General features: G+C 41.5%; 1 protein-coding gene across 2 annotated transcripts in view; it reads left to right on the forward strand.

The window, feature by feature from the left end:
• Positions 1-22,043, forward strand: part of RAP1A (RAP1A, member of RAS oncogene family) — a 106,363-nt gene that overhangs the window by 76,450 nt on the left and 7,870 nt on the right. For both annotated transcript variants that reach the window (XM_066623909.1, XM_066623910.1), the window contains exons 3-7: positions 3,007-3,090; positions 8,432-8,500; positions 10,119-10,175; positions 11,260-11,400; positions 20,251-20,394. In XM_066623909.1, coding sequence (XP_066480006.1) covers positions 3,034-3,090; positions 8,432-8,500; positions 10,119-10,175; positions 11,260-11,400; positions 20,251-20,394 — 468 coding nt within the window. In that variant the 5' untranslated portion in view covers positions 3,007-3,033. The remainder of the gene's footprint in view (positions 1-3,006; positions 3,091-8,431; positions 8,501-10,118; positions 10,176-11,259; positions 11,401-20,250; positions 20,395-22,043) is intronic.

Genomic DNA, 22,043 nt, shown 5'->3' on the forward strand with positions numbered 1-22,043 from the left:
AAACTGTGTTGATTGGGAGCATATATCATTTGAATGACTTAGGGCCAAATCTCATCCAACTTTCCAGCCCTGGTGTAGCCATGCCAATGGGGTGTGTGGTGCATCCTGTGGTTGGGGGTTAGTTATGGAGACCTCCACAAGGGAAGGGAACATTTGTTCTCTTGCCTAGGGGCTGCATTGCAGTTGCACTGGTGCTGGAAGGTTGGATAGAATTGGGCCCATAACCTTTTATGCCTTGTTCATAGTTGTCTCAGGAGTATCAATTTGAGCTGAAGTATCAATGGTAGTATTTGCAATTACCATATAGTTTAATGTTTTGGCACTGGGTATTGTGAGCTGTTGTGTTCTGTAGTAATGCTAAGTGAAAAGGCAGAAATTGTAATTTAAAGCATTTAAAAGTTATTTAGGGTAGTCTCTGCATTCCTGGAAAGAAACCTTGGAGGTTTGTACTGTGATGATGAAACTGTACAAATTAATTGGGTGCGGGGGGGGGGAGCATGATCATTTGTCTCATTGGTTGGGATGGTTTGTAATGGCCATAAAATGATTTGGCCATTGGGTGCAAGCTTGGCACACGTGTGCTGTTCCCTCCCTCTTGTGCACTCAGATTCCCTTTCTGAATATCTTGTCTTATGCAAACTACAGGTAGGTCCTTGGTATCCGCAGCAGATCTGTTGTCGGACCCTCTGCTGATACTGAATTTCGCGGATACTCAAATCCACAATTTTCTCCCCATTAACCCCTCCGGTGGGCTTTCTAAAGCCTGGAGAGGCATTGTGCATCTGCCCGCTGCCTCGCTGGGCTTCAGAATGGCCTGGAGAGACAGAAAAAAAAAAAAGCCACTTCCGTTTTCCCAGGGAAACTGTTATTTCACTTCTCTGGGCCATTCTGAAGCCTGGAAAGCAGCGGGCGGATGCGCACTGCCTCTCTGGGCTTCAGAAAGCCCTCCAGAAGGGACTGGAGCACAGCTCCGGTCCGCTTTGGAGGGCTCAGTTGGATCAGAGTCCGACTCAACACAGTTTCAAGGGACCCACGTTGAGTCAGATCTGCAGATGTATAATATGCAAATAAACAGGGTCACCCTGTATAGCTCATTATAAAATCTAAACCGGCAAGTTATTGTTTTCCTCCATCTAAAATTGGAATTTGTTCCATATTTTTATACTACCCATCTGAGGAGCTTAGGGTGGTGTACATAATTTCTTCCCTCTTTTTGTCCTTGAAACAGCTCTGAGGTAGGCTAGGCTAAGAGATAGTGACTTGCCCAACTTAGCGCAGTGAGGGAATGTATCTGCAGATCTTGTATCCGCGGTTTCAGGTGTCCATGGTTGTGCCTCTCCTGGCACCCATTTACCTGTTTTATCAGACAAAGATATTTTACCTTAAACTGAGCATTATAATCCTTCAGGCTTACAGTGCTTTGTTAAGAACATAAGAACAGCCCCACTGGATCAGGCCATAGGCCCATCTAGTCCAGTTTCCTGTATCTCACAGTGGCCCACCAAATGCCCCAGGGAGTACACCAGATAACAAGAGACCTGCATCCTGGTGCCCTCCCTGGCATCTGGCCTTCTGACATACCCCATTTCTAAAATAAGGAGGTTGCACATATACACATCATGGCTTGTAACCCGTAATGGATTTTTCCTCCAGAAACTTGTCCAATCCCCTTTTAAAGGCATCTAGGCCAGATCCTCGATGCAGGTGCTGGACTATCGGCTTGCGCTGAATGGGGTTGCACTCCCTCTGAAGGAGCAGGTCCGCAGCTTGGGGGTCCACCTGGACTCGCAGCTGCTCCTGGATTCCCAGGTGGCAGCTGTGGCTAGGGGGGCCTTCGCTCAGCTTCGGCTGGTGCGCCAGCTGCAGCCGTACTTGGATCGTGCAGACCTGGCCACGGTGATCCATGCCTCTGTGACATCGAGATTAAATTACTGTAACGCGCTCTATGTGGGGCTGCCCTTGAAGACGATTCGGAAACTGCAACTAGTGCAGAATGCGGCGGCCCGTGTGGTTACTGGAGGTAGGCGGTTCGACTCTGTCAGTCCGCTTCTCCAGCGGCTGCATTGGCTGCCCATTCGTTTCCGGGCCCAATTCAAGGTGCTGGTATTGACCTTTAAAGCCCTATACTGCTCTGGACCAGGGTATCTTAGAGATTGCCTGCTCCTGTACAATCCGGCTCGTCCTCTTAGGTCATCAGAGAAGGCCCTTTTACAAGTGCCGCCGCCTAGGGAGGTACGTGGGGCGGCTGCAAGAAATAGGGCCTTCTCAGTAGTGGCACCAACGCTATGGAACTCCCTTCCCCCGGACTTAAGAATGGCTCCCTCTCTTGAGACCTTTCGGCGAGGCCTGAAGACCCTTCTGTTTAAACAGGCCTTCTGAGTTCTCGGCCTTTTAACATCTTTTTAACATCTTTTAATATTTTTACAGGCCTGTTTCTTTTATGACTTGCTGCTGCTCTATGCTCTTTTTACCTATTTTTTACTCTGACTGCTGTTTTTTATGATGTGTTAATATGTTTTTATTTGTTTTTAAATTCTGTTTTTATATGTTGTAAGCCGCCTTGAGTCCCTTTGGGGAGAAAGGCGGGATAAAAATAAAGTTATTATTATTATTATTATTATTATTATTATTATTATTATTATTATTATTATTATTATTATTATTATTATTATGCCATCACCACATCCTGTGGCAAGGAGTTCCACAGACCAACCACACGCCGAGTAAAGAAATATTTTCTTTTGTCTGTCCTAACTCTCCCAACACTCAATTTTAGTGGATGTCCCCTGGTTCTGGTATTATGTGAGAGTGTAAAGAGCATCTCTCTATCCACTTTATCCACTTAAGCTGCCTTTGCGCAGCCAAAACACTTGAAAAACTGGAAGGAGGTCAACAGGAAGCGTAGATAGCAGTTAAGCAGATGCACTGTGTAATTAATAAATGATCCATATGCATTATTTCATACAAAGTGACCTTAATGTCATTATTTCCCTTTGTCTTTTTCAGATTGTCAGTATTTGAATAGACCACATCATGCGTGAGTACAAGCTAGTGGTCCTTGGCTCAGGCGGCGTGGGGAAATCTGCGTTGGTGAGTTGAGTCTTGAATTAAAAATACTTTTCCAAACAATCCTGTCAGAAGCCAGTTTTGAAATCCTCAACCCTAGCTGCTAGTGTCAAATTAATAGCCGTTGTATTTTCATTCAAAGTGTCCTACAATGAAATTAGTGGTGCATCACTTGTGAGTAAGAGTAGAAGCACAGAGATGACTTCAGGTTTAATTTTGGGGATTCTGAATTAAGAATATTATGAAATTTTGCCATCAGAAAGCTTGTGTTTAGATTATTTAAACCAGTCACCCAATAGTCTGACTATCAGTCACCTTTACAGGAGCCATATATTCAGCAGAGAGTGATCTGCGAACGGAAAGCTTAGTGGGTTGTACTGCACAAGCTTGATTCATCAGGAGTGGTCTGGTTCATTTCATAAATTCTTTGCAGTCTAGCATTAAAGGCTTCAGGATTATGGAGTTTATGCGTGTTGATATAGCATTATTTATTTATTTATTTATTTATTTATTTATTGGTATATGTTTTATTTGTTTATTACAGACACAGGTAAGGAAAATTGGATAGACTTAGGGCTAGGACTACATAGGTTACACACGAGGGTGGTGGCCATCGATTACAACAAACATTAATCCAAACGAAATTAATAATCAATACAAAAATTATCATATTCTTTAACCCTACTGGTTAATACTTTTAACATTCCATATTTTTCCTCTAACCTTAACTATCCCATCATAAAAAAAAACAATTCAGACTTTTACTTATACACTCTTCTTACCACTAAACTAGTCTCTAAAATAAAATCTTTCTTATCTAATTCTTAATTTCTAATATGACATCTAAAAAAAAATGGTTTTTATTGCATTAAGAGCATAAGAAGAGCCCTGCTGGATCAGGCCAAAGGCCCATCTAGTCCAGCTTCCTGTATCTCACAGCGGCCCAACAGATGCCGCAGGGAGCACACAAGACAACAAGAGACCTGTATCCTGATGCCACTCTCCAGCATCTGGCATTCTGTGGTAGCCTACTTCTAAAATTAGGAAGTTGCACATACCCATCTTGGCTTGTAACCTGTGATGGACTTTTCTTCCATAAATCTGTCCAATCACCTTTTAAAGACATCTAGGCCAGACGCCATCACCATATCTTGTGACATTGAGTTCCACAGACTAATGACAGATGGAACATCTGGCCTCTGGAACATCGTGCCTGGCCTGTCAATCAGGAAGTAACTGGTGACAACATCATCAACAGTTGCTTCTGGTGGTACTTCCAATAGATGGACCATGCAAAGTGGTACGACGGAGGATAAACTTTGAGAAACGTTGTTTTACTTGCTTAAAATGTGGTACAGCCTAATGAAATGGGGCGGAGCAGGCACTACTGGCATATGGACCACCACTTGAGCATCCCTAGTTTAGGTCAATTTGCTTAAATTTGTTTCCTTTCTTTGCATTTTTAGTGGAATTTGGTGGTTTGGGGGGAATTGTACTCTTTATCAACTTTGGAGAATTAGCATGACCTTTCATTTAGTATTTGCAGTGGGACAAGAGATATATCTAGGTTATAAAGCAAAATTGAGATACTGTCAGGAAGGATTAAGTCCATCATTGGCAACTTCCTTGAAAACTGGCCATCTTTTCCAAGCCCCTTTGGAGTTTCACCGTATGCTTCAGGAACAGATTGTGACCTTAAGTGTCGATCTCTGGGATTCTGTTATGATTATCTGTTTCTTTTGGAAGCCATAATCTGTGCTTCATGAGGCAGTTGCGGCCTGTTAGCTTTCTAGACTTTCCTAGCTGCATCCCAATTGCTGCAGCTGAATTGTTGTTGGACGTTTTAAAAATATCACATTGTAGATGTCGGTAAGCATCAGTAGCTATTTTAAATTAGAAACCTGAAATTACTATTTTCCCCCTGTTTACTTTCCTCCTGTTTTAAGTGACAGACACACAGCCGAGAATAAAATAAAATGTGTGTAGAGCTAGCTGGCTTTGGGAGGCAGTGAATGACAGGCGGTGTGGGTAGTTGTGGCAGCGTCAGGATGGGGAGACTGTTTTTAGCAGTTGCCAACAGAACACACTTTAAAGTAATCAAACCACCATGAGGCTGGAGCTTACATCCAGAAGTGAAGGAGTGTATTTCTTTCACCTCCCAAAAGGCTGTGTGTGGGTTGACAAAGCAAGTATGCTCCACGTCATTGTGGTCACTTGATAAGGTTAGTTTTGAACAAGTTGGGTGGCCCTGGACAAGGCACTGTCGCTCACTTTTACAAGAACAACAGAGATCCTGTTTTGCTGAAATGATAGTCCAAAAAGTACTTAGGCTATAAATGGAGATGTTTGAAAACAGTGTTATTTATTTTATTCAGAAGTAAGCCCATTGTGTTCAGTCTTAGACTGTAATCCTTTCTTACTCACTGGAAACAAATACCTCTAACTAGAAAGCATTCTGTTCATTCCTATTGTTGTCAGAATTTAGATATGTAAGTTTGAAAAGTTTCTGTATTCATGATCCATTTCATGCACCTGATTCTTGCCTATAAGAATAAATGCTGCAATCAGCTAACCTTTAAAGATTCCACCAGTCTTTTGTCCCTTCCTTTTCTACCGGAAAGCTTTGATAAATTCCATGCCTTGAAGGGCACATGGAATACAAAATGGTCTGAGTCATTAGAGCTAGTTGGGCTAGATTACCTATTAGACCCCTTCCAACTCTGTGATTCTATGATTAAAGTCCAAATCCTAACCAACTTTCCCACACTGACACAGCTGTGGCAGTGGGGCATGTACTGCAGTTGGGTGGCAGTGATGGAGCTCTCCTCAAGGTAAAGGAATGTTTGTTCCCTTTCCTCGGAGCTGCATTGCCTTTACGTCTGTGCTGGAAAATTGGTTAGAATTGCACCCTAAGTAACATACTTGAGTTGATGTGCATTTGGATGTGTGGGGAGGGGTGCATTGGCCCATGTAGGCTATCACCTCCCTTTGCTTAGAACTTACCTGCAGGTTTCTAAGTCTGCAGACATTTATCATTATTCCTGCTTCAGTATTTTAGTTAATTGACTCTGCATAGCCAGGGTGTCTGCTTTAGTTATTACTGGCATCGTGAATGTCTGTTTACTTAATGGTTATTATGTGCTTTGACATAATAACAGTTCCTGACTCTGCCTCTACCATCCCAGAGTCCTTTGTCTCCACCTTTTACAATTCCTTTCCCCCGTCCTCATGCCGTGTACATACACGTGCCCACTGAGCATGCATCTGATGAAGAGGACTGTAATCCACAAAAGCAAATTCTGAAATATATTTGTTAGGGTCTAATATTTGTACCTAGTGCTGCCAGAACTAGTGTGTTGGTGGCACTAGGTGCTTTCCAGCTGTTGCAAAAGGCTGTTGCAAAAGACTGGATCAGCAAGTAACCAGCTCAGCCCATTATCAGACACCTGCTAGGTCAGGTAAGATCATGTAAGGGGGTGGGAAGGAAGTGAGATGTAGACAGGACCAGGTGGAAATGGTGCGGGGAGGAGGGCAGATTGGGCAATATAGGCATCCACGGAATCCAAACCCTCTTCCTTGATCTGCCTTCATGGGTCCACATAGGCTTGCGCCAGTGATATTGCTGACATAGGACTGAGTTGGTCCACCAGGCTGGCGGGGGATTACCCAGGACAAGGGAACAAATGTTCCCTTGCCTCAGAGAGGTTTCCGTATGCCCATGGGATGCGGTGGGTGCCATGTTGGCACCACTGCATTGTCATGCAGGGGGTTAACAGTAGATTGGGTCTTATTCTCTAAGGCAGCGATTTTCAAACTCTTGGGGAGAGTTTGAGCTGCCCTAAGTTCTTGCGGGGGCAGGGGGAGGCAGCGGGGGCGGTGGAAAGCTGTGGCTTGATCCCCAGGATCACACCGCTAAGGGGGGCTGCAGGGGCTTGGGTCCACTTACCCGAGCCTCCTGCATCCTCCCTGGGGGTGCAGGGCTCCCTGCAGCTTTGAAAGTGAAAGTGGAGCGGTTGCACCCTGTCTCTGCTAAAGCGGAAGTGGAGCACGATTGTTCTACTTTCAGCTTCTGAAGCTGAAGGTTGTGCAGGGCTCCCTGCACCCCCGGGAGGCTGCAGGAGGCTCGGGTAAGTGGATCCAAGCCACTGCAGTCCCCCTGAGCTGCACGAGCTGCTGCCTCCTGGCTGCCGCCGCCCCTTAAGGGGGCAGAGGCCAGGGCCCTCAGGCTGGGGCATTGCAGCGCCCCAGCCTGAAAAGCCCTGCTTTAAGGTACTACAAGATTCTTTGCTGTTTTTTCTACTGGTTTTAGGAGATGGTTAAAAAGCTTCAAAACTATGTACAGATTTCCCTTACAACTTAGATTTTCCAGTTCTTGGAACAAAATCTCTGTGCTTCCTTTACTTTCCTTTATAACTGTGGATTTCATTCTTTAAGTCAGAACTATATGGTCATATTTTGTTCCATTGATTTACGTCATTACACTCCTAACTTGATTTGTAGTTGGGAGGATCTGAAGTCTTTCATGTGAAAAGGTATCTAGACAATAGTTGATTTTCATTGTGATGATGTGTTGGCCGATGCCTTGATCTTTCTAGGTTGCAGTGTAGGTTGAGCAAGGATGGCAGAATGAATTTTCAATGGGTGCCTCCCTCTCACCCATCTGCAAGAAAATATCCTTGAACATGAAAGCGAGAAAATTGTTTTCTCCCTTGTTAGGAAATCATTGAAGCGTTCAGCCCTCTCCAAAATACAATGATGCCTTTTGCGGATAACTGACCTTTCAAAAACTGAAACCACGTATTAGGAGCTATAGTGCTTGTGTTTCTTGTTATTATGGGAAAAATCCCAGCTTTGACCCTGAACAAAATGGGGTGGTTGTTAGAGGCTGCTTGTGCTTTCGAAGAGAGAGGCTAGAAGAATCTCTGTAAAAGACTGTTGCAGCTTTTAAAAGGGCAATGCTCAGTACCTATCCCCCACATATTTTTACAAAAATTAACAGCATCCCATTGAATGGCATAAAATTACTCATTAGAAACAGTGGGTCCTATTCAAGAAGAGGGTTGGTCCTGGTAAAACTTTATAGTCACCAAGTAAACCCAGGGTTTCCTTGCACAAGTCTGTAGAGGCTAACTACCAGAAGTAGATGTTTGCAATTTGAAATGTGCTTTTTAAAATTCTTTTTTTATGTTGCTGCTTCACTGCATAGGCTGGTGATTTGCAAATCAGACGGGGGAGGGGAGCTAAACTGAAGTTTCACAGAAGTTTTATTACCCGATTAGCCTGTTGAATAGCTGCTGTTGCAGTTAACTAACAGTTGGCTAACCCTGTCTGTGTGTTCTTTTCCCTCTTCTGTTTTTCTTTCCAGACTGTACAGTTTGTTCAGGGAATTTTTGTTGAAAAATATGATCCCACAATAGAAGACTCCTACAGAAAGGTAACGTTTGAAGTGCTATTTGACCTTTTAGCTCCATTCCAACTCTGTGATTCTATGATATTTTCCTCTCTTGCTCTCCCAATGAATAATTTTGAGCTATGCTTTGCACTTTACAATTAAGACAGAACTGTAGGCATTGCCATCCAACAGATGACCTGTGCATCTCCAAAGTTAGGATCACATTCCTAGTGGCAAGCCACTGGGTCTTCCACCCAGGACAGACATCATCCAAGGCATTATACAGGATGGGATCTAATGAAATGCTATTTTGTCTCACTGTATTGAAATGTACATCAGCATTTGTATTGCCTACACCTAATAAATATTCATTTTGTATATATTGGGGGAAAAAGCTCGAGGGGTCATTCTATCCCTGAAAGTCTGTTACTTAGAGTATAATCCTATCTGTGCAGTATGCTGGTGAATCCCAAGGTCTGTCAGTGTACCACACAGTCTGCCACCTTGGCGACCTCTTGGTCTGCTGCAGAAGACAGCTGTCAGTGCAAAGGCACTGACAGCCTCTGGTTCATGATGGTGATGATCATGATCGTGATGGTGATCATGATCGTGATGGTGGCAGCAGATCAGGGCAGGGATTGGGCTGATCTGGGAATGGATCTGGGTGGGATGGTAGTGGATCTCTGTATCCACAGGATTGGGAACCCCCATCCTGGGCCTTATATGCCACCTTTGCCCTAACAGACCTATGCCTGCAAAATGGCATACCTCTTCTGGCCTGCCTGGTTTCCAACCAGCCCGTGGGATGCAATGGAGGCTGGCTCAGCAGTCCAGCATCCTGCAGACCAGTCCAGGATTAGCTTTCTAAGGATTTAAGAGGCCTTTAAAAATCAGTTCTGGCTTTTCGAAGAAAACTAGAAGCAATGTTTTAAGGCCCTTAGAAGGCCTTCTACCATTGCTCCTGGTTTCTGGTGTAGAAAGGAGGGACGGTCCAGAGAAATTCAGAAATTCTGGAATTTCTGAAAAATTGTAAAATCTGAAACACTTCTGGTCCCAAGCATTTCGACTAAGGGATACTCAACCTATATATAAAAGTTTTAAATAAATTCATAAATGTGAGTGAAAGAATCATCTGTTGCTATGGTATCCGAAATCCAACCAAACATCTGCCATCTAAGGAACTTGATTATTTGTGAACACCCAAGAAATAGCAAACAGGCTCAAAGTAGTGCAATAAATTACACAGGCCTACAAAACTGAGGGTCAGAAAAGTTTTTCCCAAACTTTATGGTGTTTTGATATGAATTTGGGGTGCCGATTCCAAAAATGGCATGCATTTTGCCCTCTCACGTCTAGTTTTGGAGATATAGTATAGCCTCATTAGTGAATGGTTCAAGCAGCTTCCTCAAGAGGAAGCCATGGTGTAGGCTTCCCCATGAGGAAGCTGCTTGAACCGTTCACTAAAGAGGCAATGCTGTGTCTCCAAAACTAGACGTGATAGGGAAAAACGCATGCCATTTTTGGAAACAGCACCCCAAATATACCCAGGAATTGGTGTAACGTTTAAGGAAGCAAAATGTCTCTTGGCCTGTGTTACCATACACCTAACTAGTCTCTTTTGAGCGTTTACTAATGATAGTCTTCACACCTTGTCTTTCAGCAAGTGGAAGTAGACTGTCAACAGTGTATGCTTGAAATCCTTGATACAGCAGGGACGGTAAGTGAGCTTTTTAAAATCTGAAATACTTAATAGGATAGGTAGGTCACAAAAGGTGACTTTAGAGATTGTAAAATTTTAGATACAGGGACCTGTCTGTTACTTTCTACTTAAGTTATTTCCTGAAATGCTTCTTAGTCTAGTGATGATATATTGGTGATGATATATAAATGAAGAAGAATAGCCGTTCTTATCCCTAATGAAATGGCCCTGTTCAAAATAGTTCAGTTCCATAGCAAATTCAGTGTTCTGCAGTATTAGGTTTTATTAGGAATGAACTGAAGTTTCATCTTATTGGAATTTGAGGTATTTCAACAGGTTGCTGTCTGTCTCATCAGTACTTTACCAATATTGCCAGAATTCTGGAGTATTTTGACAAAGCTTTAAAAATACTGTTTATAAGTTGGCTGTGAAAGTGTGTTTGTACATGTGCACTACTTCTAGATCGCTGTTAAAATGCATATTTTGCCCCTGATTTGCCCCCAGGGGCAAATCCAATTGCCCTCGAAGGATGGCACCTCTTACCTGGTTTTCTTGTCCATTCTTAAAAGCCAGCATTGGTACTCTCTGAAGGTTTTCTCAGATTCCTTCCACATCCAAGTCTGCTTCAGATTTTGGAGATGTAGTTCATGATCCTAATTGATGTAGTATGTATCCATGTCACAGCATATGAGATTTTTATCATATATATACAACAAATACACATGTTGGAAAGTAACGATAAGGCTAGACATAGCTTTCTCCTGATAATGTTTCAACTCCTGATAATGTTTCTGTGGAGTACACTCATTGTGCATGGTATATGTGTCGGCCTTTCACAGTTTGGAGAAGTGCAGGTGCACATTTCTCTTGGGACATGTGACACAGTCCTTAAGCACAGTGAAAGCCTCACTGAGGGCATTGAGTAACAGACTGTTGGGAAATTAAAATTCACATGTCTCATAATTTTTCTGCAAGAGCAAAGAGTGGAAATCTGAAGTTAATCATAATATTCGTATCTGCTTAAACCAGAGTCTCTTACAGTGTGTATCCTAAATCACCAATTATACCCATTGAGTAACTTTTTAAAATTTTTTGACTGCAGGAGCAATTTACGGCGATGAGGGATCTCTATATGAAGAATGGTCAGGGGTTTGCACTAGTATATTCTATTACAGCACAGTCCACGTTCAATGACTTACAGGACCTGAGGGAACAGATCTTAAGGGTCAAAGACACTGAAGACGTAAGTAAATGGCTTTTTGGCTTTTTGTGAATCTTTCTGTAACTAAACAAATTGGCATCTGTTTTTGCACAGAGGCTGGATGCCTGAAGAACACTGTTTTGGAATGTTTTGTACAATATAATAAACCTCTCTATTTAGTCATTTGAGAGATCCCTTTCTTCATTCACATGGACATTACTGGACAGTTAGTCACAAATGCCCGGCATCCTCAACTGGGGGTGAACTCTGCAAAAGTTCAGCTTTGATAAGAGCTGGGATCTTAGGAGCATTTCTATAGCTTACACTTTGACACTCATTTAGATCCCCCCTCGACATGTGTTCCCACTGAGTTAACTAACACATCACAGATAATTTAGAAGTTTCTATAGTTCCTGTTATAGATGAGCTTTGTGGTTCTTTAGTAGAGATGTTACTGGGTATCATTACAAGAAAAGCTTAGGTTTCTGTTGAATGATAATTTGGCTAATTATGTCCTTCCTTGAGAGCAAAATGGATGCATCCTGCTGTTGTAGGAGAAGATGAATTGGTTTGTGTGGTTTGTTGAGTATTGCCCTGTTCTTCTCATATCCCACAAAGATACATAACCAAGATGTTCGGCCCATTTGCTTGGTTAGTTCTGAACGACAACTGACTGCATTTCATGCAGGATCTTGTCAGTGTGACCCATACCTTGCCATTTTGTCCTTTCAGCTAGCATTAAGACATTGCCCAGATTCATAAAGGAACAGCAAGAGCTTGAAGAATCCGAACTGTTTTATTCTCCTGCTCTTACTGCTGCACCATCTTTTTTCCTCAGCTTCTGTGTGTGTAAACAACTGCTCTGCATTTTCATTTGCAGCGACACAAATGTCTAATTCCTGGAATCTTGACCTTGGCAGACGATTATCAAAGCAGCATGTTTTTATTCTGAGAGCCTTCACACTGGCCTCGGCCATGTTCATAAAGTGCATTATTTCCATGTCATGTGCTGGAAGTGGAATTCTGTGTTGTATAGAACCCAGAAAATGGGTTTCCTTACTGCAGAGGTTTCCACCCAACCGAAGGCCCAGTCTTATCCAACTTTCCTGAGCCAATGCAGCCATGCCAATGGGGCGTGCACTGCATTTTGTGATGTTCCTTTACCTTGGAGCTGCATTGCAGCTGCGCTAGAAATGGGAAGATGGATAGGATTGGGTCTGCATTTAAACCTGGGCAGTGCAAGACTGCAGTGCAAGTCTCTAGAGTCCATTTAGAGTTTTGTAACCATGTCTGCCCTGGGAACAACTGTTGTACTCTAGAGGCAGTGGTTCTAAAAAAAACCTAGCATTAAAACTTGACAGGAGAACCATTACTGTGTCTTGACTTGAGAATCAAATTCAGAGAAAATATGTGTTCAGAATTTGACCACAAAGAAGTGTTGAACACAGTGTGGTCGTGTGGCACATTAACCAAAAGGGAAGGCTGCCGTGCAACTTGCGCTTGCTTATCAGGAAGTATCAGTTCCTGTTGCTGTGTTGGGCTTCTGTTTTCACAGACGCTTCAGCAGAGTGCAACATTTGGGTGCCTCTGTTCATTTTTGAAGTCTCCCTCTGTTTCCTATTCCGTTTCCTGCTAGAATGGTTCCTTTTTTTCCCCCCTCATACCGACCTTAATTTATGGCTTATGTTTTGTGTGTTTGGTATAAAAAGGGATGCATACTGTCTTGCCATACCTAAATATTAGGGGAGGGGAAGAACTTGTTATATATACTTCATGTCGCCTAGATATAAAAATATTCCTTAACATCTTAGTACGTGTATCTGTAATTCTGGCGAAATAGAGGATATTTTCCATTACTTATTATAATGTCCTCTATATGAGCTTCCCAGAGCCAAATATCTGTCTAATTTCATTGCTTTGCTTCAGGAGAGATCTACTTCAGCCTTGATCTCCTGGCTTCTTGCTGATTCTGACCCTGATGTCACTCATAAAGTGGCTATTTTTGGTCTTGTGGCAAAGAAAATAAGAGCCAAATTTTTGCAGTCTTAAATTTTTTCATCTATGTTTAGTATTAAACCCCTTGTTCATTTGCCATGTTTAGTAGGCTGTGATGCTATTGTGCTTTTTTATATGTATACATTGCTATAAGTGCTTTCAATTTTGTAATGACCTATGGTTATATAATAAATTTCAAATTTCATGTCGCCTAAAACCAGTATAAATTCCATTATACTGTGTGTGAAAGTCTGTCCATTGGCAGAACCAGGTGTGATCTCTGGCACTTTTTTCTGCTCTGACCTTCTCAACAGGGGTTTCACCTGTGATAAAGGATTAGATCTGTACCATATTCCATCACTCAACTGTTAAGTGAGAACACTACAATCTCTATTGATCACTACGTAATTTATACTGATCTTGCATTATCAGTTCCTTGGAGTCATTCTTCCTGTAGGGGATGTTGGAAATGGCTATTTTTGGTATCTGCAGCATTTGTTCAGAGGTGTTAATAGCAGTCCAGTTGGATCAAATCAGGAATCCATCTAGCCCAGCACACTGTTTTCAACTGTATCTCAGGACTGAACTACTTCCCTGTTCCAAGTTTTTGTTTTGCCTCTTTTATTATTTTTAGCATTTACACAACATAATGGAACCGCCAAAGCTGGAATTTAGTATGGAAAACAGGTGTTTGGGTGGTGGGGGAAAGCTTCTTAATCCTTCTTTCCAGTGAAAATTACTATATCTTTTCCCAGCCATGCATGGGCACTGGAATCCCACCTTGGGTCCACCACCTCCACACAATTACAAAAACACACAGTTCCTTCCGTTGAAGTGCAGAACTTCTGGTTTGGTTTAAAGCAACCGCTCAAATAAAGGAGCTCTTTTGTTTGCATGGTGCCTATAAATCAAACTGGAAACTACTTCTGTATTCAAAGAAACTGTACCTGGAGCAATGTAAGGAGGCAGGTGGTCCACATTCTGCTCACTTTTAGTAGGCGGAAGTGCAGGTTTCACCCACAGCGAACTGGAAAGAGACGGTGGTGGCAGCAGATTTGTAGTGAAGGGCACCGTAGATCCACTGCCCTCTCACACATTTCCCCCCCCCCCCCACAATCTTTTGCTGATGCAATCCACAACACTTTGTTTCAGTGTGAAAACAGCGCAAGAGGAACTGGTTAAGATGTTCCTCTTCCCCTATATCAGCCTTCAGCTTCAAATTGCAGCCTCAGCAATGGCATTTCAAATAAAACAGTCTGAAAAAAGAACTCTTGGAAGTACACATACTGAGTAGTTCCACCCTTCAGATGCAGTTGGCAGGGAACATGGAGAGAATAGCTATGATTAAATGCCTTCAATCACATCTTTCTGTTTTGACATCTATGGCTTGCTTTTCACCCCACAATGTTCTTGATACCCTCCTTGGTTTACTGTAACCAGCTATGCTTTTTTAAGTTTTCAGCAAAACTAATCTTTTTTTTCTTTGGTAGGGATTACATTCACCCAGAGCCTTTGGAACCTGATTTGACCTGATTTAGGTCAAAGCACAGTGCTTTGGAAACAGCTACGCTGCTTAAGTTGACACTTGTGGTAGTGAAATGAATCATAGTTGAGGTCATTTCTCTAGCAACTGAAATTTGTCTTTTTACATTAATTGGTAACTTATAGATCTTCTCTTCTCTTACACCCTTAACTTTTCCAAACCTTGCTTTTTGGCATCTCCTTAAATACATTAGTATTATTGTTTTCTATATAAAGAAACGGTGAAATGATTTCTCTCAAATGCATGCAATTTAATATGAGTGAAATATGGTTTTTGTGTTTCCCTCTTTTTTGAGTACAAGGGGGCTCCCATATCCAATGATTCCATATCTGTGGATTCACTTACCCACAGATTGGGTCCAGCTACCACACCATGCGCACTCTCTGAGCGCAGCAGAGACTGTGGACATCTGTCTGTGGCCTCTGCCGGGCTCAAACTGAGCCTGACGGTAAAAAAATGTATGTAACCGGAAATGACATTTTTTCAGTGTCGGGCTCAGTTTGAGCTGAGCAGAGAATGCAGACGGACTTCCACTGCTTCTGCTGGACTGAGAAGACCTTATGGAGGTGAGGGGAGCAGAGCTCCCCTCAGCTCCAGAGGGTGAGGCATTTTCCCTTATCCACAGTTTCATTTAACCACAGGGAGTTCTGGAACAGGACCCCCATGGATACGCGGGGCATGCCTGTATAGGTTTGGTTTGGCAAGGATTTTGTTGTGCCTGCTGAAAAATTGCATTAAGGCAGCCTAGTTTTCCTTGACATTGAATACATTCCATCATCCCTTAAATTAGAGAGAATGTTTATAAGTTTCATCAGGTTTTAAAAACAATTCTGAATTTACTATGAATTAGATTTTGGTTTCACAACTCATTGTACATTACTGGACTTAAACATTAAGCCCTTTCTGCCCAACATTGTATATATGAAACAGGGACCAAATGTGTATACCTGTGGGCTGGGCAAAAATGGGTTAAGAGCAGTTGATTTTCATTTATGGTCAGTTCTCACTCTGCTAAGGTTAGGTTCCTGGAAACACTTGCAGATAGCAAATTCACAGATAACGAATCATTGATCCTATGGGTTTAGGTGCAAGGAATACCATGGGTGGGAGAGGCAAGGAGTACCAATGGGAGGAGGGGCACCTTCCCTGCCATCAGAAGAATCCAGGAGTGACCCCCAAGAAACTAGCAGAGTGCAGGGGGGCGGAGCTAACGTTCAGCAAAGTTGCAGTGAACTTTGGGGGTTCCCGAAGAGACTGCGAAATATGTTTTCATGTGCCTAAACAACTAAGGCACGCTTCGGTGCCAGGAAGACGGTACGAAGAGCTGAGAGCTTGAACGGGGGGGGTCCTTAGAAACAGGCAATTTCAAGGATTTCTCTCTGTTTTGCTCTGTGCTGAAGCATATCTATCCCAGGTGCCATCTTTGAGAAGCTTGGAGAGCTGAAAACCCACCCTCCCACGGCCTAGATACAACAACATCACAGCGAAAAAAGCTATTAAGAGTGAGTGAACTTGGCTCATTAAAAAGTTTTATTGAGAACTGTAAGTAAGAAGTCTGGAGGAGGAGGAGATAATTCAAGATTATTCACGCTGGCCATTAGCCACCCAGGGGGGGAATAGGTGAATTGGTATTTCCCCTGCTGGAGTAAGTACAAGATTATATTTTTTTAATGGTATGTACCGAAGAGAAATAAATAAGTAATCTTCAACGAAGGAAATAAAGTCTACCTTCATTTTCCCAGCAAAAAGCCTTTATTTAAGCCTGGACTCTGCTACTTTCGGTTTCGGTTTCTCAGCAAGAGGCTTGAATTTTTTTTCTTCTTCTTTTGGTCATTTAAAGGCATACTAACCTAACTTGACTGTGGATTTGATTGACTTTTTTTTGATATAAAAATTTGGAAAGTAGCCCTGGATACAAAATTAAAAAGTAGCCCTGTAGGAAGTGGCTCGAGTTGGTGCTGATAAAAATGACTTTTGAAAATCTAAAAGATGATCGTGAAACCCAGGCCTTGTTGGTGGACTTTCTGATGGATTTTAGAAGAGAAATGGAGCAACAAGTCAGAGAACTCTCTGAACAAATTGGGCAAATAAGCTCCTCCCTTGTAAACTCGCGGGAACAGATTATAAACAATAGAGAAGAAAAAAGAATGGATCAGATGTCGGGTGAAGTTAAAGAAGTGGAGTATTTTGAAATGGGACACGAGATGGAAGAAGCAGATGTCATAATAACTGAGAATCTTAAGGAAGAAAAAAGACAAAATGTTCAGAGAGCAAGCTGTCTCAAGAAGAGGAAGAATTTATGGATTGAATTCAAGAATAATAGAATGAAAAAGAAGAAAGAAAAACAGAGGGGGGGACTTAAGAAGAAAAAGAAGAAGTGGAAGAACCAGTAGGAGGACTAAGAGGGAACACCAATAAGATAGAGTACAAAGTAAACAATAAGAAGAAGGGCAAAATGGTTGAATAATAAATAGAATTTTTTTTAAACATATTAAATTAAAATAGATGCAAATGAAAATTTGAAATATAAATATTGTGGAAATTAAGTGGTATTAAGATATAATATTTTATTAATTAGATTAAATTAAAGTGGGTGAAAAGGGAATTTGGAATATAAGTAACATGAAAATTAAAGTGGTTAATATATGAAATAAATTAGATGGAACTGCAATTTTGGAATATAAGTATTGTGGATAAGCGAAGTATAATACTATTGTAATTGGAGATATTTGTTTTTAGATGTGATATTAGAAATTAAGAATCAGATAAGAGATTGTATTTTAGAGGTTAGTTTAGTGGTAAGAAGAATCTATAAGTAAAAATTTGAAGCCTTTTTTGATTGGATAGTTATGGAAAATGATGTATAACATGTTATAAGAGATATTGAAGGAGGTAATACCATTGTAATCAGAGACTTCTTTTTTAATGTCATATTAGAAATTAAGAATTAGATAAGAAAGATTTTATTTTAGAGACTAGTTTAGTAGTAAGAGTGTATAAGTAAAAGTTTGAAGTGTTTTTTTTTATGATGGGATAGATAAGGTTAGAGGAAAAATATGGAATGTTAAAGTATTAACCAGTAGGGTTAAAGAATATGATAATTTTTGTATTGATTATTTCGTTTGGATTAATGTTTGTTGTAATCGATGGCCACCACCCTCGTGTGTAACCTATGTAGTCCTAGCCCTAAGTCTATCCAATTTTCCTTACCTGTATCTGTAATAAATAAATAAAGCATAAAAAAAAAAGAAAGAAAAAAGAAACTAGCAGAGTGTAGCAGGAAGTACCAAGATATATCTGAATGCTGTAGATACCTTTCAGAAGAGGCTACAGGGACTTTTAGAATGACTTCCGTTTCCATCTCATTTAAAATGACTGGTGGAAGCGTCTGATGGCCATTTTACAGGACTTCACGCTGGTCATAGGTGTCATTCTGAAGGCCCCTGCAGCCTCAGGACCATCTCTGCATAGCAGATAACAAGAACAAAGGTGCAGATAATGAGAGAAGGTAGCAGTTCTGCCTCTCTCAGATAAGCAAATTTGCAGATAGTGAATTTGCAGATAAAGAGAACTGACTGTATTTTTATTTTTACAATGTATTGCTAATTACTAATGAAGGGAAGTATATGATACACCTTTCTTCTGGACAGTGCAGGCTGTGCTATTGTGTGTGTGTGTGTCTGGGTCTATGTCTGTTTAAATACTTCAGGAAATGGAATGATGTGCACACCCATTATCAGCAGCTTTCTGTCTCTAGTGCTTTTATACAGCTCAGGAGAAACAGGATGGGTGTGTGTGCCTATGTGTCAGTAGATTTTCACATGTGTGCCGCCCCCTTTTTTGCAGGACTTTAGTCTGCAAATCAGAATGTCAGATCAGCATTGCTGCTCTGCATTGCTGCAGTATTGTAACTTTAGAAAGTGTGGGGTGGTCTTCTGCTTTCTTTGCTGTTTTGTTGGAGCTCTTTTTGATTATGTTTGTGAAAATTCTTCTGAAATTGCCTTTGGAGCTCCAAATGGGGAAGCAAATCTGTTGACAAAAGCATATACTGTACCACAGATCCCTTGTGTCTCATGACTCAGCAAAGCAAAGAAGGGGGCACTAATTTCCTAAGCGGGAGATCTCATGGGGGCCGATACATACAGGGTATTTCTTGGGAAATGATATACACGTTGAGTGTCATTATTCGCGAGGGTTCCATTCCAAGAACTCACGTGGATGCAAAAAAACGCCCTATAGCAAATCAATTTTTTTAAAAAAGTTTCTTTACTCTGGTGATTTAAAAACAGCCTTGATTACCTTTATAATACATACAGAGTCAGTCAGTCTCTCTCCAGGAGCTTAGGCTTCACTAGGAGGCAGCAATCCTTCCCTTCACCAGGAGCCCCAGCAAGGGGGAAAGAATGGATAAGGTGATAATTGCTGCCATTTAGCCTTCTTTCATGTGCTCAGGAGGGAGGAAGGCGTGAAGCCTGCAGAGAGAATGACTGATGGATTGTCAGCCTGCTGCCATCTCTGGCATTATTAAACAACTGTTTTCCTTCAATTTAAAGGGCCCTTCTCATCAGCTTTGAGATAGAAAAATCTGTGAATGCTTAGGTTATATCTGTAATCACTTGTATGATTGTTGCAGAGTAACAGTAAAAAGCAGTTTTTTAAACTGTGATTTTAAAGGGATGCATTTTTTCCCTTCTCCAGGGATCAGCACAGTCCTTCTCATTTGCAGGGCCCATTCATGTTGAGTCAAATCCGTGTATAAAAAATCCATGCATAACAAGGCTGGACCTGTACATCCTGCCATTTAAAATGAGTTAAATTGGAAGGTAGTTAACACTTACAGTTTTAAGCATCAACTGTGCTTTTATAGAAATTGGCATTAGGATAAGTGCTTGGGAAACTAAAATACATATTGATGAACCTCTCAAACCTTAGGATCTCCATATGTTTAATAGTTATCTAGGAACTACTTACGGTAATCAGCAGTGTGATGCAGCCATAGTAATGACAGGGCACAAAATTGTTTGCTTACAGTACTTTCTTGCAGGATCTAATGTCTAATCCAATCTCAGGTCTACATACTTTGAAGATTTCAGTTTTTACATATCAGAATTCTTCGCATTTGCAGCTTTTAAAACCTGTTGATCATTAGGAAGCAATGCAGCAAGAGCAATATGTTTGAAAAATTAAGATGACCATGAAGAAAGGAGAACTGTTTCAGCTGTAGTTAAATAAACGTCCACGGGTCTAGAAACGGATGACCTTAGCCAGCAATTATTTTTACGAACCAGTGCAGATTAAGCAAGCAGTTTGGAGTGTCATTTAATCATGCTCTCTCTGTCTTTCTGTCTGTGCAGGTTCCCATGATTCTGGTTGGCAATAAATGTGACCTGGAAGACGAACGTGTAGTTGGCAAAGAACAGGGACAAAACTTAGCAAGACAGTGGTGTAACTGTGCCTTTCTAGAGTCATCTGCAAAATCTAAAATCAATGTTAACGAGGTAACTATTGGTTGATCTTTCACAAGTGGGATATGTGTGTACGCACCATCTCCTGATCATACAGTGGCTGTTCGCGTCTCTCACAACTTGTGTTTTGACAATTTCATTCTGAAGTGTTTCCCATGGAATGTTTTTTGCACTTCTGCTGTTCTTACAGAATAGCATTTGTTTAAAAGTGAGACCTGCCACAGAACAACTAGCCAGTCTAAAGCATTCGAGCCCATATTGCAGGGTGTCAATATTAACTCCTTGGATTTGTCAGTATCTGATTCTTTCTGCTATCAGTGCATTAGAGAAAGCTGATCTCTTAGTCCAGAGCTCTTCTCTGCCTGCCCCTCCCAAAAGCTGCTGCTTTACAGTGGAACTGAAAGTGGTGCTTTAATGGTTTTTGTCCTGTTTGCTTGGCAAGCACCTGTGTAAATAGGTCTGCCATGCATTGCATTTTAATCTCACAGGGCCCCGAGTTCAAGCTTGAGATGTTTCTTGGAAACAGGGCAGCTCTAGCCCATAAGAAAATAGCACCAAAGCGGGGGGAAGAGAGGGGAAATAAGAAGCGGTAAACAAGGGCAGAAAATAGGTTGGAAATTGGGAGTTGGGTTCCAAAGGCGAAATATCCCTTCCATCAGTATTTTGACTTGAAAATAAAAATGGGTAAGTAGTTGGTTCAGCCACAGATATTTGTCCAGAGGAATGTAGGGAATTGCAAGAAGGTTAGTTCTTTTTTAAAAATCAGATACAACCACAGAAGTGGGTCTTTAGTGAGTGGCAACATTCTAAATGAGGTGTAGATTGCCTGAAGTTCTCATAGTATCTTCCAAGTACCCGTCATTAAACAGTCCTTGCTGACATCACTTAAGTTGTATGGGCTGGAAAGTAGACATCACTGAAGCTGATGACAGTGTTGCTATTACGTGTGGCAGTAACTGTCAATCAGAATTTTATTTTTTGCTCTGTGCAAACAAACATGGTTCCTTCATCAAGGATCGTGAGAAAATGGGTGCATATTTGTTAGCTGATACTCAGTTGTCTGAAAGAGTTAATAGACTCCCAGTGGAGTAAATGTGGCATTAACATTGCAGTCTGATGCACGTTTACTTCAAGTAAGTTTCACTGTGTTCAATTGAGAGTACTCCCAGGTAAGTGATTGGGCTGTGAGTAAGTGAAGATGCTTTTCTATTGGCAGTACTGAGAAGGCAAGCAACAAGGGATTGGGTTGATTAGGAATAATGCCACATAATAACTTGTGCTGTTTCTTTTAGACTCCAAACCAACATTTTGTGATCCAGATGTACCGGCAAACCCTGATTTATGGGGTTTTTCTGCCTCTCACGAGAATCCCTGACCACTTCCCAAATCATGGTTGTTTTTTTAATGTGTGATGCCAAACCACATTTTGTACAAATTGTGGTTTGCAAACCAGATTCTAACCATGATTTCATAAGATCATAGAGTATTTGAGTTGAAACGGTTGGAGAACTTGGAGGAAAGGGTTCTTGAATGTCATCTAGTCCAACTCCCTTGCCAATACAGACGACTACTACAGTATTCTGACAGTTGGCCTTCCAACTTACCAATGTCCTTCTTAAAATGTAGTGCCTGGAATTGCATTTTTCATTCCAAATGAAGGCCAAATAGTACAGAACTAGTGC

Source organism: Tiliqua scincoides, chromosome 4, assembly GCF_035046505.1.
Source record: "Tiliqua scincoides isolate rTilSci1 chromosome 4, rTilSci1.hap2, whole genome shotgun sequence".
Taxonomy (NCBI): domain Eukaryota; kingdom Metazoa; phylum Chordata; class Lepidosauria; order Squamata; family Scincidae; genus Tiliqua; species Tiliqua scincoides.